Source organism: Perca fluviatilis, chromosome 17 (assembly GCF_010015445.1).
Source record: "Perca fluviatilis chromosome 17, GENO_Pfluv_1.0, whole genome shotgun sequence".
In the NCBI taxonomy this organism is placed as follows: domain Eukaryota; kingdom Metazoa; phylum Chordata; class Actinopteri; order Perciformes; family Percidae; genus Perca; species Perca fluviatilis.
This window is the reverse complement of record NC_053128.1, coordinates 12,377,873-12,397,903: the sequence shown is the minus strand read 5'-3', so window position 1 is coordinate 12,397,903 and position 20,031 is coordinate 12,377,873. Positions and strand designations below refer to the sequence as shown.

The window sequence follows — 20,031 nt, the reverse complement described above, 5'->3', positions numbered from 1 at the left end:
AGCAATAAAAGCTAAGCCGATCTCCTCGTCTAAAACAGTTCTTACATGTCTTGGGAGTCAGACATTTGTTTTACTTACAATAAGTTATAATGTATATAAAATAAACATAACTTTTACAGTGAATACAAATAATGTCATATTCATTGATATCACACACACACAACTATGCTACACAAGCATTTGTGTTGTCTAAAATAGTTCTATATATTTGGAGTCATCCAGTGCAAAAATAAACATAATGAAAATTATAACTCATATAAAGGACAAACTATTTACATTTCTTCAAAAAGGGCCCAAACTTATGCCAAAACTTAAAACAGTATCGCCATTCTTCTCTGTAGAACGGTTTAGAACGGTAATAGTGATCTTTGGTCACATCTTACTATTCTGACTTTGAGTGATCTCTCACAATAAACAATCTTTGTTGTGTTGCCGGCCTTATATGGGCCTAATGCGTTATTATGGAATTGGGAATGGCCCTCCCTTCAATAGGCCTATGTCACACTTCCTGCTTCCGGAACGCGGAGTAGGGAATCACAACTTCCGGTCAACAGTCCCTTTCTCCGTGAGGATTTAGATTATCAGCCATAATGTCTAAACCATCCGAGGTAGACTGACCACGAGCTACGTGGTTGTGAAACGAAATTTTCTGCTCCTGTAGAAGCTAGAAGTCTGTATGAAATCAACCTTGTTTTGAGAAAAACATGTTTTATCTGCGATCTTATGGAGAAAAAAAAAACTACACTACCCACAATCCTAAGCGTAACAGCAATGTCTCTGATTGGTCCAACTCACTGTTACCATAGAAACATTTACCGTACCCGCGAAACCGTGAACGGCTAGAGCGAGCTTCTACCATTGAAGTCTCTGATGGTTTCTGGACGCGGTCTTGTACCTTTTGCCTTTTTTTGCCATTTTCAAAATGTTTTTTTCCTTTGAGAGTGTTCATTTACAATCCGAACCACATCGTCGTAGGTGACTTCAGGCAGGTAGCGGAGAGACTTGGTCCAGCAGTATCTATCGGGCTCCGCCATTGTAAAAAGCTAACCAGAAGAGCCGTATCCCCACTCAGACTCAGACGTTCGTCCGGTCTTCAATTGTTGCGTGACATAGGCATAGCATTCACACACTACTGTTGGCCAGGCGACCATGCTTACGCAAGGTAACGTAACCCGATTTGTTCAGGTCCTATCCCCTGACCAGTCGGCTATCCTGACCTTAACCACTCAAGGTCTTTGCCTAACCCTAACCAATCGAGCTGCTTCGTAGGGTGGGCCATTCCTAGAAGTTACGTGGGTTCCATAATAACACGGGCCTAATGTGTGACGGACCTGCCTTCCATTAATCCTCACTGTAGAGTGTTCTTGTGAACAGCCTTGAGGCCTAACAAACATGTTAAATGCTTTTCATTCCTCATAAAACATTTGCCCAACTGATTTTTTTTTAAATAGTTTGAAATCTGCATTGTCCACGTTTTCTTCTTTCCTGCCTTTTTCTGGCATATTCTTGCTTTTCTTGGGGCATTAACACTGCCTGAAGATCAGGGGGGATAGTGAGAAATCATTGGCTGAAATGTGCTTTGTGTCGCCTGCATGCTCGTGTGCGTGTATGTGCGTCTTTATATCCGTTAAAAACTAATCCTTTAAAACGTTGTGCATAGTAGAGTGTTACTGTAGAGCAGTAACCGAACCCGGCCCGAGCCCGACAGGCATTAAGAGATTTATGTCCGAGCCCGACCTGAGCCCGACACAGTTAAAATCTCGTTGTTTTTTTTCTCATACTAATGACACATGTACGTTTGTTTGTGTGGAAAGCCTGCTTTTATTAAGCAACTGTAGGAAGGCATTCGGAAATGTCAACAGATGAGCGCATCAGCGCACACGGGGAAACAAGTGCACAGGCGCTCACCTACACAATAAGCTTTTTTTAAATTCAAAATGTTCAATGCCTTATCGCGCTGATGGAACCTAGCCCGACCCAAACCCGAACATAATTTTTAAATATCTGTCCGAATCCGGCCCGGCACGTTGGGTATCGTTGGGTACCGACGGGCTTGGTTCAGGAATCCATCCTCTAGTGCATAGGAAGGACTTTATCCTTGTATGTGTGTGTGTGTTTAAATGCTATTTCCATGTGCGTGCGTGCGTGTGTCTCTATTGCTTTTGGCAAAACAAATAAAGTACCAGCCAGATTCTGGATTTGTTTTCCCATCATTTGACTAAGTAAGAAAGTAAGAGTCTGTGACTGGAGTCAATCTCATGTCCCACTATCTTTTATTGGGCCTGGGGGTTTATGCGAGTGTGAGAGAGTCTGGGTGCGTTTACATGCATGTGCCTGTGCTTATGCGCAAGTGCGTGTAACCGACTTTCCATGTCATCCTTCTGAGAAGAAATCACCCATGGCTGGTTTTACAGCGTCCTGAGACGAACAAGTGGAGAGGTCAGCAGGCAGCAGGGGAGCACTTATCGTCATCTGCTCAGCAGATGGGAGACGCTGGACAGGGAATTGCTGTGGAGTTTACTTTCTCCTCAAGAAGCAAAGGCTGAACTCATCTTAACCTTTCCCCACTACTCAATGGCAGCTTTAACGCCGCTGGAGACTGGAGGAGAGATGTGAATGAGTGATTGTACTGTAAATCCAATTGAAACAGACGACTACCTCCATTCTATCAGTACAACAACAACAACAAAACTGCATTTTATCTCCTCCTCTGTGAATAAAAGTGACCTCACTCAGAAACAGCAGGGGATTCCAGACTGAACCAAAACACATCACACCCTTGTTCAAAAGAAGTACTTTTTTTTTTTTTTTTTTAAACGTCACATGGCATGAAAATTTCACTTTATGAGGTTTTTTAACATTAATATGCGTTCCCCCAGCCTGCCTATGGTCCCCTAGTGGCTAGAAATGGCGATAGGTGTAAACCGAGCCCTGGGTATCCTGCTCTGCCTTTGAGAAAATGAAAGCTCAGATGGGCCGATCTGGAATCTTGCTCCTTATGAGGTCATAAGGAGGAAGGATACAGACACAGAAATGGCACATACTAAGGAAAGCTCATTGTGGGACTGGCTCTAGTGGCTGTAATTCTGCACCAAGGCTGAATTTCGGGAAAGAGACTTCAGATACAGTATTAGGGGACCACTAATGTCTATATATATCTTATATATATATATATATATATATATATATCTTCACCTCAGCCTACCCATAGTCCACCTCCCCCCTCCTTTTTCATCTGTATCTTGTTTTGTTCTACTTGTTTTGTTTGCTCGTTTTGTTTTGTTATGTTTTTATAATCTACCCTGCCCTGTAAAGCGACTTTGAGTCCATGAAAAGCTATATAAATTCAATTTATTATTATTATTATTATATAAAGCATCCAAAGAGCACCATGTCATGGGACCTTTAAAGATTATTTTTCCGCCTTTAATGGATAGGACAGCTAGGTGAGAAAGGGGAGAGAGAGAGGGAGGGGGAAGACATAGAGGAAATCATCACAGGTCGCACTCGAACCCTGGACCTCTACGTTGAGGCATGAGCCTCTCAGTATATGTGCGCCTGTCTCTCCCAATGAGCCAACCCAGCCACAAAAGTCTCAAACGTTTCTCAGTAAGATTTTGGCGTCAGGAAAAAGAAAGGCATGCGATTTCTTCAGGAATTTGAAACAAAAAATTAAAAACCGGCCACTCAAACTTGCCGGTGTAACTCAGCCTAAGCATGCATACGTTTTTGTTTATAGCGGGGTTCGCAGCCCTTGTTCATACTGGTATATTGCAGTGAAGATACAAAACAGGTGTCATACTTTGTTCGTTCAATTTTTTACTTTTGGGAATGCAGCCAAAGAGCAGCAGTAGTGCATTTGCTCAGTGAAGGTGGTTTCACTTTTCTTTCTGTATGTTGCAGAGTAGTTTATGTTTACATTAGATCCATCTGTAGACAAAAGTAAAGCTTTTGTAAATTATAAGCTTAGACTGTCACGTCATTGACGCCAGGCCAATCCTTTACTGGCACAACCTGATATTGAGCAACTCCTGAGATAGGGCGCAATGTATTTTGTTTAATTTCTAAAGAACCCTCTGCTGCTTAGGGATGAATCACTCACCAGCATTTGGAACATGTTTGCATTTGCAGTTTCATTTTAAGGGGGTTTTGTTAGTGATAGTGGCAAGTGTTATTGGATTACTCAAGACTTTTCTCGGTAGTGGTATACGAAACACTGACTACAAGAAGTTAGAAGCAGCTGCAATGACACGAGGACTTTCAAGGACTCTCTGCACCCTGTAGCCGTTAAGATGCATGGAAATGTCTGCAGGCTTAGATTCTGCTTGCTTACTAAGCAGCACGACAAATAAGTAGAAACAAAAAAAGCATCTCTACGCAGCAGAAAATGCAATGCGTCCTCCAGTTTTTATACATACCGTAGGCTGGAGAGCACATTGCTGCTGTCCACTGCTTTGAATTAAGTTTGGAGTAAAGACAACAGAAGCAACAGGAGACAAATCACACAGAATCCGCTGGTATGTTTTGTCTAGGACCAACACATCCTGCTGCCAGGCAGTAAGAAGCCCTTTTCCCACAATTCACACTGCAACTGACGGCTGAGTTAGTGTGTTACTGTGCTATAATGTAAAAGACCGCACTGCCTCTGTTTATTACACGCCACTGAAGAGGCCTGGAGAGTTGCAAAGTGGGAAACATATCTGGACTGAATGCTTAGACATAAAACTGTCAGCTAGTGTTAATTTAGAGACTAAATATGTTTCGTCATCGACCATTTTTTTCCATGACTAAGACGAGACGATGATGAGACTGCGCCAATGTCCAAAAACGCTGACTAAGATTAAATTAACATGCATTATTGTTGACGAAAAAAGACGAGACTAAAATGGTTTTTCATCATGCTCTTCATTTTCGTCTACAATTGTCTCTACTTTTCCATCATGAGATAGAATATTCAGCTGTTACTAGGGTTGGGTACCGAGACCCAGTGCCAATACGGCACCGACCAGTGCTTTAACGACCGTTATCTACCGGATCGAATAGCAACGCGGATTTCAGTGCCACTTAAATGCCTGCTACGCTTCTCTCTGATGCTCCTAAACGGACTTTGGAGTCAACCAAAACATCGCTGCACGGGACGCTAGTTAACACTATACTTGGCAGCAGGTAACGTTAGCCTACCGTTAGCTAGTTAACACTACACCTGACAGCAGGTAACGTTAGCCTACCGTTAGCTAGCAGCTGGATTAAACACGGTTAAAATGCTGACAGCTAAACGGTGTAAAAGTTTGTCTGTATTTCACTGGAGAGGATTCCAACAGGGGGACGTACGACAGTCTGCAGCTACCGTTGTCTGAAAAACAACACATATGTTGCGGTCACTTCAAACTCCCCTCACCAGCCTCGTGCTGCGTTCAAGTTATTGTAAAATACCATTTTCCTATTCAATGGTTTAAAAGGAATTTACAGGAAGAGGCTCGACATTTATATAACTTTATATATTTATAATTTATTGTTATATAACTATTTGACTGAAATGGTTATCAGAAATAATCTCAGAAATAATTTGACATGTATAATCGGCGGGGCGCACTGCCTGCAGTCGGACTCAAATGACCCATCTGATTGGTAGAGTGCTAACCCGGAAACGGGGAGTTTGTATAGAGTCTCTCAAAATCTGACGAAAATCTTTTAAACTGACCTTTGTCGATCTGAAATGAAGACAGATTCAGCAACTGCATGGCCTAGTTCTCGCTTAAAATGTTTTCAGAAACATGTTTCGGTGAACTATTTTAGTACAATATGAGATCGTATTCTGAACAAGCCGCCATGACAGTCTGTCTTTGAATTTCCGGAGAAGACAGAACCACGTGATGCGTTCGTCCAATCAGCTGTCGGTTTTCATTTTTTGGGCAACAATACAGATTAGCGCTGCCTGCTGTTATGGAGACGTATTACGTCTCGTCTCTTCGGTGTGTTCTGAGGCATTTTCTTTGACTTCGACTGCCTTTTCTGCCGACGGTTGGCTGTCTGGTTGGTGTGTAAGCAGCTAAGGGGACAGGGCGGGCTGTGATGATGTATTTGAGGCTTCCAGTCGTGCTAGGCAGACACTGTGCTTGTGCTGAATGATGCAGCCTCACAGATAGACCCAACAACAGATTCATTGTTCTGATGCTGCTGATGGCGTTAAATGTTACATTCACTGCTAAAGAGATAGAGTACTAGATATACACAGTAGGGGTAGCTTGTAAGATAGAGATAAATAAATAAATAAATAAATAGATACTATAGATAGCATGAGAGCTAGATAGCATGAGAGCTAGATAGATAGATAGATAGATAGATAGATAGATAGATAGATAGATAGATAGATAGATAGATAGATAGATAGATAGATAGATAATATGTCTTTCTTACCCAACACTACCACCACGGTTTTCAGCAGAGACATCATGGTATCTCTGTTGCGTCGTGGTCCAGAGCTGTGCCGCGACATCCTCATGGTCCTCTGTCGCACATAGACAAAGATGTGGGCATATAGCGTCACCATGACAACAAAAGTCACTAGGTTAAACACCGCCCAGAAGATCAGGTAGGAGTCGCTGTAAAGCGGCGCCATGTTGGAGCAAGACTTAATACTACAGATACAGTTCCAGCCCACGCTGGGGATGGCCCCCATGACAATGGACAAGGTCCAGATTATGACAATCACCACCACCACACGGCGGTTACTCATGCGCGTGTGTAGCTGCATGCGGAACACGGTGATGTGGCGCTCGATGGCGATGGCGAGCAGGTTGGCCACAGACGCCGTCAGGCTGGTATCGATCAAGCCCTGGCGCAGCAGCCACGTGGAAACAGTCAGACGCCTCGTGTTGGGCCCCGTGTTGAACATCAAGTAGAAGTAGGCCAGTCCAGCGAAGAAGTCAGCAGCTGCCAGGTTGGCCATCAGGTAGTAGATGGGGAAGTGGAATCTCCTGTTGACGTAGATGGCGACCATCACCAGAAGGTTGGCGAGCATGATGAAGATGCACACGGTGATGCCCAGGCCCATCACCAGCCTGCTGACGGTGTCCCAGTCAGTAGCAAGGTACTTGCCACTGCGGTTGTAGAAGAAGGCGATGGTCTCGTTGTAGTAACACTGTTCCTCATCCATGGTGGCAGCGGTGCTTTCTGAAAGGAGAAAATATTCGAAATGTAAAGAACAATTGAGCAATTTTTGTGAAGGTTGTTACACTTGTCATTGGAAAGGTGATGCTCTAAGCAGAGCAGTGTTCCCCCTGTAATCTGTTGGTATATGTAGAATACACATGGGGCCATTATATGCCTAAAAGCATACTTTAACTACCATTTAAAGTATGATGAATGTATTCTTTTTGGTTTTTTTCAATAACAGTATTTAACTATGTATTTAGATGGATTTTGGACACCAAAATAAAATCTGTGTACACTAAACAGATAGGCCTCTGTGCTCATTTTTCTTAGCACATGTCCAATTTTTATGCTTCTGTCAAGAATGAGTTAAACTATGCTTTCTGGAAAAATGCATATATCCCTATTTCATAACACTCAACACAAAGCAGCGCTTTAGGAAACCTATGGATTTAAGCCGATTCCTGAAACATGGAAAAATAAAAATCCCCTTTGGATTAGACTCAACATGATTAGTAGTAATTTGTGTGTGTGTGTGTGTGTGTGTGTGTGTGTGTGTGTGTGTGTGTCTGTCTGTCTGTCTGTCTGTCTGTCTGTCTGTCTGTCTGTCTGTGTTTGCTGTATGAATATACCCCAGTGTGATATGAAGCTGAAATATCTGTTGAAGTTTGACGGGTGTTCCAGCTTTAAAAAAGAAAAAGAAAAGCACATCAGAGTAAACTGAGAAAACTAAGCAGCAACAGCAGCACACACATAAACAATACTCACAGGAACATGTGTGTGCATGCGCATGTGTGTGTGTGTGTGTGTGTGTGTGTGTGTGTGTGTGTGTGTTAATAAGCACAAGTCCCACACAGATGCTGGCTAGTCCCTCTCATATACCGCAGACCGGAAACAGGACCTCAGGGCTGGAGTAGGGGAGATTGTGTGTGTGTGTGTGTGTGTGTGTGTGTGTGTGTGTGTGTGTGTGTGTGTGTGTGTGTGTGTGTGTGTGTGTGTGTGTGTGTGTGTGTGTGTGTGTAAGTAAGTAAGACAGAGACAAAGAGAGAGAAGAGGGTAGGGGATGAGGAATGAAAGGAGTATTAGGAGTTCTGCGTCAAAGGCCAGTGTTTTTGTGGAAATCCTTCTCTTTGTTTACTTTCTAACATGACCGTTCAAATACTCTAAGACCTCTTTTCTCCCTGCAGTGACACAGCAAAAAAACTGAACTGCAAACATGAGGTTTTTTTTTCCCCCTCTTGGACTAATTTGCAATGTTGGGAAAACTATCACAACCTTCACCTCTCAAAAATCCACATGAAAAATAAGGGATACTCCTGGGAAATGAGGCAGTGTTGAAAGCTATGAAAGCTAAAGTTTGCCAAAAATATTTTCTAACTCCTGCACCCTCGACGCCTGAGCAGCTCTAAATCTCAATGGTAATATACTGTTTAGACGGCCATGATATACAAGACATGTTGTATACTTTAATGGGTTAGTTTTTTCCGGTAGCAATAACCTATAATCTAGTTCCTGACTGTGCTTTTATTCCATAGAGCCCCATGCTATAAATTCTAAATTTAGCCAATTTTTTTTAACCAGACTCCAAGCCAAAAGCAATGTTGTCCATCAACTATACAGTAGACTGGCTCAGAATGTTGGCAGTGCATCAACATCTTTATATTCCTTAGCCAAAACGGGTGTATATTAGGCATGGCAGGGCACCAATAACAGTATAAAGGAAGTCCTAATCAATTGAATAAACGAATTTCTGGTTTCTGTTTATATGTCCAATTTCCTGAGGCGGGCCGATAAGGGACTCCATCTGCGGCCATGTTTGCTTGGAGTGGCTGTAAAATGTTTTATTTTTTCATTCCCTGAAATAGCAACGGTCCATTCTATTAGCTGTAATTATTGCTCATACTGTACAGCTCCAGACAAGCCGGATGTATCTGCTGAATTTCTGCATGTTGATTTCGTAGGGGAAATGTCAAAAATTAAACACAGGCCAGACACCATAATAGGGCCACGTTTTTTTATTATTATGTGTTTTTGTCATGGTTGCAGAACAGGCAGCAGGAGAGGAACCCAGTTCAAATAATTTTATAAACAAAAGGCTATCAAAAAACAGGCACAGCCGGTAAAACTCCAAACATCAACGAAGGTAACAAGTAGAAAATATAAATTAAAAAAATGACAAGGAAAAAAACTAGGCAGACTGAACACTCCAAGAAACAGGCTGGTACTTAAGACACTGGAGCGACGACAAACTGACGACAGACAAAGCGAGCACGCAGACTAAATACACAAGGTAACGAGGAACAGGTGACACAAGGGCTGATGAACAGGGGAAACTCATCAGGGCGGGACAGACGCCTCACAAAAGACGGGAAAACACACATTCAAGTATCAGAAAGGAGGTGGGCCTACAAAAACAAAACAGGACATAATGACTGTTAACTGGAAACCTATCGTTATCACCAAACCGGGGATGTCAGTTTTTACTGTATGTTTTGATGAATGACTAATGTTTGCACTAGGAACATAGAAATCTAGTTATTATTTTTCATACAAGACCACACAAAACCATTAACGCTCACTTGAAGAAGTTTCCCAGTTTTTCAAGAGTGTCTGAAAACCACAGTCAAGTACTCATATGTACTCCGAAAAAACATTTTTGTGTGCTGTAATCCATTCCTAATTAGCCAACAATGGGAAGGACAAAATCCACAGTCCTATTCAAAAGTTTGTCTGCAGTTAATATGAGGCTTCAGCAATTTCTGAATCAGGTGAATATGCTCCTTATTTACAGTCCTTTATTGTTAACTTTCCGCTTTGTGCTACTATCTCAAAACCACAGCTCATCATAGGAACGCTATCCGGGAAAACAAACAAAAGGGAATTTTTCTACTCTACGGGTTTAAAGCCTGACATCCAGTGCCTCCTTAGCCTGGTCCTACCAGACTCTCGTACGTTAACTTCCTTGAAGGCGGGTACTCTGTTGAAGTTTAAAACTATTGGATCTGCCCAGAGCCACTCTGGATCTGTTATAACCAATCGCTAATGTTTGGTCATGACCGATGTCATGTGCAACAAGAGGGGAGACCGTCAAGGCTTATATTTAGCATTAGCATCGCTAGCGTTAGCCTTAGCTAACTCCTTCACCACTAACGGAGCGAGCTGGAAAATCTAACTTTTCCCAAACCCAGTGGGGAGGAGGGCCACACCATCACAGCCACCAACAAAACTCAGCAAAGGCTGTTCTTGCTCAGGCTATAACTTCTGGATATTCGGCAGCGTTGCCACAACGGACCGAATGGCTTCGCTCGCATCTTTCTAGGGCACGTCCTCAACGTCATCGTTCTCAGCCACCCCCTCTGTTTGGCTGATTGGACCGCCAAATATTTGGACGGAGAAAACCCAAGAATATACCGCAAACCCAGACGGAGTGCTGAAGGGAAATGAAAAGTGAGCGGAAGTACGTAGGAGGGCGCAGCCAGGCTAGTACCTCCTCCTCTTCCATTATCTATTTAGCAAAAGCACCGTTGCTGCATTGGTAGCTTAGCACTATCTAAGACGATTGTCATTGGTTACACATACAACCCAGAGCGTTTCTTTTCCCCCCTATACCAGAATGTTAACTCGTGCAGCCAGACCATACTCCAGCGCTGACACAGCATGGATATTTTAATGGCCAGTATGGACAGGAGGAATGATTACAGCAGGCAAAAGCTGTTCTTACGTACATATGGGCACATGAGTATTGTTTGTAGACAGACTTAAAAAAAAAATGGGAACGTATCCTTTAAGAAAACTGCTTTTATTTATCAGATAACACATTAAAAAGTATTAATCTTTATGCAGATTGTATGCCTTCATGTGCATAAAGTGTGTCAAGACCGGGTTCAAAAGCGGCAAGGGTCAATGTTCAAGAAATAAACTGCTACATTTGTGATGGTGCACATAAAACAGCCTTTTTTTCTGTCCGTGATGGGTTTGCTGTTTCTCTTTGGTGTCTGTAGTGATTTTCTAATTTCAGAAATGAAATTATCAAACACGCATGTAATTATGAGGTTTGTAATTACTTCTCTCCAGAGAAAGCCAACCATTCAGAAGCAGCGAAAGCAGCCGCTGAGTGACAGCAGCAACACTAACGCAGGATAGATCCTTAGCGAGGGAGTCTATGACAATAACCACCGCAGATGAAAGCCCATTTATTCTGCTTGTCATCTGTGGTTTATGGCCATTAAATGTCTGGAGGGAACAGTCATTGGGGCATTAGATGCCTGAGGCCAGTCGTCAGTACTAGAAAGTAGAGGAAGTGTCAGTGGCCTCTCAGTACACATTCCCAACACTTTCATCAGAGCCTTGGAGCCTGCAGAGAAAGATCCTGTCATTGTGTGTGTGTGTGTGTGTGTGTGTGTGTGTGTGTGTGTGTGTGTGTGTGTGTGTGTGTGTGTGTGTGTGTGTGTGTGTGTGTGTGTGTGTGTGTGTGTGTGTGTGTAACAGCCGGTGGGTGGGTCTGGTAAAAGATAGAGGACACAGAAAGAGGGGATTTTTGAAATCTGTGTTCCTGCACCTGGGTGTGTACATGTGCACTATAACAGAAAAAGAGAAAGTCTGAATGACTAAGTCATTGAAGCATTTTGGTGTCTGTGTGTGAGCAGGAGAGGAAAGTTCGGGAGTGTGTGTGTACAATGTGTTGAACCCCGGGTGTTAAAGACAGAGAACAAAATGCTCGCTGTGCTTGAGTGTGTGTCGCCACACACTCTCCATGCTTGTTATAGTGTGTGTGTGTGTGTGTGTGTGTGTGTGTGTGTGTGTGTGTGTGTGTGTGTGTGTTGTGTGTGTGTGTGTGTGTCCGTGTCCAACAGGCTATGAAAGGACCACCCTGGAATCCATACAAGTGAGGTCATAACTCAAGCATCAGCACCAGAGATGCATCCATATATTCATAACATATGCCTAATTCACTCACTCACTCGCTCACACACACACACACTTATCAAAGTCCCTCTTTCTCTCTTTTACTGTTACAATTGTACACACTTTGTCTTTTGTTTGCAAATGAGCAATCAGACACACCGGCTTTAAATATACTTACTAAATATATTTTTAATACCGGTTTGGTTTTCATGTTTTTATGTTTTCATGACACATCCTTACAGGATGAGATATTTCTCTCAACAACAAGACCAAAAGTGCCACTTCCAGCTGCTGGCAACACTGCAAAGCTCATTACATCCCACAATATGCATGTTGAAATCGGCAAATCTTGAAGATGAAGGGGGGTGAAGATAAAATAATGGACTCATTGAAACCAAAAGGTTTATAGAACTCTTTAAAATAGATTATGAGGCATCTTGAGGGCAAACTTGACCTTTTGAGTTTGGGAGAGCTGGAAGTGCCAATAAAAGATCTCCTTCATGTCATGGCAGTTTAGGTTTTTCGGTTATTTTTTGTGTACATGTGGAAAGTTTGGCCCAACAGTGGTGCCAAGGGGCCCGCAAATATCTGAATATGAAATTTGATGGCGTCATGGAATATCTTTTTAAAACCTGGGAACCTGGCATGAAGTTTTGTTTCTTTCGACAAAAGAGGTGGCTAGACAGATGTAGCCCTCTAGGGGAAAGGAATAGAGCAAAGTAATGTAACATTATAGACTGCTGGAGTGGATGAATACGTCAATAAATGTCTGACTTTAAAACGAGAGATATCTGTTAGACATTGGCTTATTTTAACCATGACCACAGTCGTTCCCAGAACCTAACCACATGGTTATTAATGTAACCATGATGAAAAATGTCCCCTAACCTTAACGAAGAAATAAATATAACACAAGCCACGATGTTTCCCTAACCTTAACAAAGTACTTATTTCAACCCAAACCTAACCAAGTCGTGTTTGTGCCGAGTCCTAACCAAACTTTGACCATAGCGCTGAAACGCAGACATGATGTCATACTGCCGATAAGGGCGTCAGAAAATGCTTCTGTTTGTCGCTTCTGTGTGACTCTGTAAATTACAGTGCGGTTTAGATCTACTCTATCTGTCCCGAGACAACTTATGTTATGATTTGAAACTATAAATAAAATTGAAATGATTGAATTGTGTCATTCCAACCCGGTCTTATGGCAGTTTGTGATATGGTTACGTTATTGAATCTATTAAGTCGTGGACAGGACACGTAAATGTCGTTTTTTTCGTGTGGCGATTACGAATTTTAAAGCAATGTATTTCAATGGAAAGCATATTTCGTGATCACAGAACGATGACGGTAGCGAGTAGTATTGATAAGGCGAAAGTCCGCGCAGGGAGGTTGGTCGGGGTGGTGGATGTATCAAACAACACAGGACTTTCACCCCGGAGACCGGGGATCGCGTCCCGCGTGTTGCAGTTCCTTTCCTCGATATTCTCTTCCTAACCACAACCGTCCCTCTGATGTTGGCGTGTCACACGTGTGACAGCACCTTTCCCCGTTCTTTTCCTAACCACAACTGTCCCATTATTTTGGCGTTTCATTTCCCCGTTGTTGTGTGCCCCTGCGCCCGGGATCGCGTCCCGCGACTGGCGGCCCGTCCCGTCCCGTTGTTGTGGTGGCCTGTCCCGTTGTTGTGGCCGACATGTGGCGTTTCATTTCCCCGTTGTGTGCCCCTGCGCCCGGGGATCACGTCCCGCGAGTGGCGGCCCGTCCCGTTGTTGTGGCGGCCCGTCCCGTTGTTGTGGCCGGCGTCTCATTTCCGCGTACCCCAGAGCAGGTTCGAAAATCGTGACATGTACACGTTCTAAATTCGTGGCGTGTACACGAAATAAACGTCAAAATCGTGACCTGTACACAAATTAATAAATCTAAATAACGTCACTATTTCACGACCTGGCATGAGACCGGGTTGGTCATTCTAGAGGGCAGTTACAAATGACTTATTTTGTGTAATTCGGAGGACTTGTTGCAACATCCATTGTTGACCGAGCATCAATCTAAGATCAACAGTGGGCCGTGCTCTATCACTCCACCCATTTAATCATGGTTGAGTCTATTCCTCTTACGTATTATTGCAAACATTATAAAACAGCATTTTCAATTGTATTGATTTTTCTTGTCATTTTGTTTATACTTCCTGCCATGTTAAAATATAGTATATCAAAATTATACTTTTTTTTTAGGAAAAATATGTTTTAAGAGTGAATGTACTGTAGGTCTGAATGTCCGGTCTGATATTCCGATGTAGAGATTTTGCTAATATCTGATAGCAAGCCTAGTTTCCAACGTCTGCCTTGTTTCAGTGTTAGATGCCGGTAATTTCAATATCTGATTACGTTACTACAGTACTACAGTAAAGGAATCACCTGTGTTCTTACTATTTCGGAGGTATCTGCACTGTGACAGTGATAAAGTTTTGTCTTATTGTCTTTTGTAAATGCAGTAGTAGTCCACGCGTACATGGTTATTTTCTAAAACAGGGCTTTACCTCTGTCCGTTCTTTAAAAAATAAAAGGTAACACTTTAGAATAACTACACATAATTCATCATTTATTAAGCATTAGTTAACGATTAGTTAATGGTTTGTTCATGATTACTTATTAATTGTTCATACATAGTTCATCATTAGTAAAGTATTTGTTCACACAGTTATAAATGGTTTGTTCATAGTAAATAAGCCTATTAGTTAATGGTTTTTCATCATTATTAATTAATTGTTCTTACAGAATTCATCATCAGTAAAGCAATTATTCACATAGTTATAAATGGTTTGGTCATAGTAAATAAGCCTATCTTGAAAAATATGTTTGTAAGTACATGATTTATACTTAACAAATAATGAAACAACCATTTGGAAATGAAATAATTTTCCCATCATAAACCAGTTACTAACTATTGCTAAATGCTTTGTTCATCATTTGTAAAGCATTGCTCCTATGTTAATTCTCATGAATGAAGCATTTGTGTACACACTCATAAATGGTTTGTTCATAGTAAATAAGGCTCTTGTAAGTTATGTTCATAAATAGAAGTTTGACACTTTCTAAGTATTGCAAAACCATTAGTGAATTAAATAATTTTCCCTTTATAAACTCTACAAGCTAGTAGTAATTTATTTGTTTATCATTTGTAAAGCATAGTTCCTACATTCATTCTAATCAGTAAAGCATTTGTAAATGCAGTTAGTAAATGGTTGGTCCATAGTAAGTAAGCCCATGTAAAAGGTTTATCAGTATATTTTTTAATAATTCCTACATGATGCATTAACCATTTGTAAATTAAGTAATTTTACCATTAAACGTATGGTTGTTTATAACTAGGAAGTTAATGATTAACAGACTATCTAGACTTACATTTGTTCATGTCTTAAATAAAATGTTATGATTTAGAAAAGGCCTAAACTAATAGCTTGGGTGTTAACACATCTGTTACAAATACTTACCAATAATGTAATCCGTGATTAACTCATGAGTTACTACTGGTTAGTTAAGTATACTGTGTGAGCCCATCTAAAGTGAGGACTTTCTATGCTTTACAAACCATTTATAAATGAGTTCCAAAGGCTAACAGAACCTGGACACACACATGTATTGCTCTATCTGGACATGCCTTCAGAAATATAGTTACTGTTAATACATCTTTAACAAGCACTTACCAACACATCAATTCATGATTAACTCATGAGTTACTAGTGATTAGATGACTACATGGTGTGAGCCCATCTAAAGTGAGGACTTTCTATGCTTTACAGAGCATTTATAAATGAGTTGCAAAGGCTAGCAGATACAACAGAAACACAAGTAAAAAAAGTATTTGTAACCGTTATTACGATGTAGTAAGAATGTACATTTATGAAATAGCTCGTTGATATCAGGGGTGAATTTGGACCAGAACCAGAAGAAAACTAGATTGTTAAGACCCAGAGAATTGAACATCAATAAAGAGACTAGGAAACCAGGATAAAGTTTGAGAAGTGTATTAATATACACAGAAACATGGCATACACATATACAGATAAAACACAGGAATGAAAAATAACAACTAAAATAATAAAGTGCGCTCATAAAAGAAACCCTTTTCAGTTCTATGAGCTGAATTGTTCTTTGATGACAAGAGTTCAGAGATGTTCAACGTTGGGGCCCATATGAGTTTGGTTTCTGTTTGTCCTACCACCATAAAGAAGGAATCCAGGGCAATCCGTATAAGTTCTGAGTCTTGATCCTGAGTCTTGATCCTGTAGCTGCCACGCGCCCACTGAACTGGGAATCTCTAACCCCTGGAAGACTCTGGGATCTGAAGAATCAATGTGATCCAATATCTGTCTCTGGACTGGACCTCCCGCGCGTGGCGCTTCTCAAATCTCCACCTCCTCCATCTGTAGATGAGGTAAAATCAGTTCTCTCTATTACTATTCAGAAATAAAATCAATTGCTTAGGCTACAATGAAAATAATTTTTCAGTTAACCCATATTGAAATATCTAAATCTCTATTCAGTTGTACAACCGTTGCTAAAATGTCTTCTCTTAAGTATCAAAGTATACAAATCCCTTTCAGGTATCAAAAGTACATTTATATTAATAGGTAACCTTTATACAAAAACTACATTTCTAATTCAAGTTTTAAGGAACTTACCTTAGTTACATTAACACTATTCTTAATAAAATTGTATAAATTGCATGTAAACATCTCTCAAATTGTATTATTTTCCCATAACTTAAGCTACAGTGTTGTAATTTAGAGAAATTAAGACATGCGTGCTTATTTATCCCTTCCTGCACAGGTAACAGTAAAAGAATGCACTAAAAATTAGCCTCTTTAAGTTACTTCACCATAAACTCCAGTTAAACAATTAAACACACAACTTGTACTAAAATTCATTCAACAAATACCCACAGCTAGCAATATGTTAAAAGCAACATTACTTTCCATAACCAATAGATAGAATCATTAGCCTTTTCACAGGCAATGCGGTACTCTGCTAGCCTTTTGTGGCTAATTACCCTATTAGCATATGAATACAGCATCTTAGCTAACCCGTTAGCTTTGTACTAAGCACCGTTCTCTTAGCTAATACATCCATGATTAGCACCGGTTAGCATGGATGCTAGCGACCCTATTGTTAAGGAATTACTCACCATTTTAATGGAATTCACTGCCTTTAACTCCGTGACGACAGTGGATTCAGACACAGATCTCTTTGTTCTATTCACAACAAAGCATAGCCAGTATTAGCTAGGATTTAATTCACTAAATGTCGTTCTTTTCTCTTACCGGTGAATAACGGCGCTCACGTTCGGGTTCCGATGTAGCGCCAAAGGGACGTGAGGAGGCGTAAATCTAGAGATCTGACGTAGCCTAGTTGATAGCTGATTGGTCAGCTCACAGACCGAGGTTCACCCATTGGCTTATTTACAAGCCCATCAAAGCTAAGTGAAAGTTAAATCGTTTTCCACTATTTTCTCCCATATCTCTTACAACTACTTTTGACCATATTTTAATAACTTGGAAAACAAAATGAATGTCTCAAAATAAAATAAAATAATATAGGGGGTGTCATTATTGTTAACTTTGATGGGCTTGTAAATAAGCCAATGGGTGAACTTGGGTTTAGTTTACCTAATCAGCTATCAACTAGGCTTGCATGTTGAGCTCTATATTCCGTCCCCTCACGTCCCTTTAGGCGCTGCATCCGAACGTCATATAAGCCTGTTGTCATTCACTCGGTAAGAGAAAAAGAACGACATTTAGTGAATTAAATCCGATCTAATACTGGCTATGCTTTGTTGTGAATAGAACGAAAGAGAGCTGTGCCTGAATCCACTGTCGTCATGGAGTTAAAGGCAGTGAATTCCATTAAAATGGTGAGTAATTCCTTAACAATGGGTTCGCTAGCATCCATGCTAATCGGTTAATCATGGATGTATTAGCTAGAACGGTGCTAATAGTGCAAAGCTAACGGGTTAGCTAAGATGCTGTATTCATATGCTAATAGGGTAATTAGCCACAAAAGGCTAGCGGAGTACTGTATATTTCCTGTGAAAAGGATAATGATTCTATCTATTGGTTATGGAAAGTAATGTTGCTTTTCAACACTACTGCTAGCTGTGGGTATTTGTTGAATGAATGTTAGTACAAGTTGTGTGTTTAATTGTTTAACTGGAGTTTTATGGAGAAGTAACTCAAAGAGGCTAATTTTAGTGCATTCTTTCTACTGTTAGCTGGGCAGGAGGAAGGTTTAAATTAGTCTCTAAATTACAACACTGTAGCTTAAGTTATGGGGAAAAAATACAATTTGAGAGATGTTTAATGCAATTTATGCAATATATTAAGAATAGTGTTAATGCTACTAATGTAGGTTCCTTAAAACTTGAATTAGAAATGTTTTTGTACTAAAGGTTACCTATTAATATAAATGTACTTAATATTTGATACTTAAGAGAAACATTTGTTAGAACGGTTGTACAACTGAATAGAGATTTAGATATTTCAATATGGGTAACCTAAGCCTAAGCAATTGATTTTATTTCTGAATAGTAATAGAGAGAACTGATTCTTATTACAGTGGAGGAGTGAATTTGGCGCGACGCGGGGAGGTGTCCAGAGACAGATATTGTCACTTTAATCCCAGAGTCTTCCAGGAAATTCCCAGTTCAGTGGGCTGGGTGTCGCTGTAGGATCAGACTCAGGACAACTCAGAACTTATGATTGGATTATCTTTATGGTGGTAGGACAAACAGAAACCAAACTCATATGGCCCCAACGTTGAACATCTCTGAACTCTTGTCATCAAAGAACAATTGAGTCATAGAACTGAAAAGGGTTTCTTTATGAGCTCACTTTATTTTTGTTTGTTTTTTTTTCATTCCTGTGTTTTATCTGTATATGTGTATGCCATGTTTTCTGTATATTAATACACTTCTCAAACTTTATCCTGGTTTCCTAGTCTCTTTATTGATGTTCAATTCTCTGGTGTCTTAACAATCTAGTTTTCTTCTGGTTCTGTTCCAAATTCACCCTGATATCAACGAGCTATTTCATAAATGTACATTCTTACTACATCGTAATAACGGTTACAAATACTTTTTTTGTGTTTCTGTTGTATCTGCTAGCCTTTGCAACTTTCTATAAATACTCTGTAAAGCGTAGAAAGTCCTCACTTTAGATGGGCTCACACCATATAGTCATCTAATGACTAGTAACTCATGAGTTAATCATGAATTGATGTGTTGGTAAGTGCTTGTTAAAGATGTATTAACAGTAACTATATTTTTTGAAGGCATGTCCGAGATAGAGCAATACATGTGTGTGTCCAGGTTCTGTTTGCCCTGGGATCATTTATAAATGGTTTGTAAAGCATAGAAAGTCCTCACTTTAGATGGGCTCACACAGTATACTAACTAACCAGTAGTAACTCATGAGTTAATCACGGATTACATTATTGGTAAGTATTTGCTAACAGATGTGTTAACACCCAAGCTATTAGTTTAAGCGCTTTTCTAAATCATAACATTTATTTAAGACATGAACAAATGTAAGTCTAGATAGTCTGTTAATCATTAACTTCCGTTATATAACAACCGTTTGCATTAATGGTAAAATTACTTAATTACAAATGGTTAATGCATCTGTAGGAATTGATAAAAAATATACTGATAAACTTTTACATGGGCTTACTTACTATGGACCAACCATTTATAACTGCATTTACAAATGTATTAGAATGAATGTAGGAACTAAAAAAAAAATGCTTTACAAATGATAAACAAATAAATTACTACTAGTTTGTAGAGTTTATAAAGGGAAAATAATTTAATTCACTAATGGTTTTGCAATATTTAGAAAGTGTCAAACTTCTATTTATAACATAACTTACAAGAGCTTATTTACTATGAACAAACCATTTATGAGTGTGTACACAA

General features: G+C 40.3%; 1 protein-coding gene across 1 annotated transcript in view; it reads right to left on the bottom strand.

Moving 5' to 3' along the window:
- lpar1 (lysophosphatidic acid receptor 1) overlaps window positions 1-20,031 on the bottom strand; it is a 52,955-nt gene that overhangs the window by 12,119 nt on the left and 20,805 nt on the right. Inside the window, exon 2 of the mRNA XM_039780118.1 lies at window positions 6,418-7,173. Within this exon, the coding sequence (XP_039636052.1) occupies window positions 6,418-7,156 (739 nt within the window). The 5' untranslated portion in view covers window positions 7,157-7,173. The remainder of the gene's footprint in view (window positions 1-6,417; window positions 7,174-20,031) is intronic.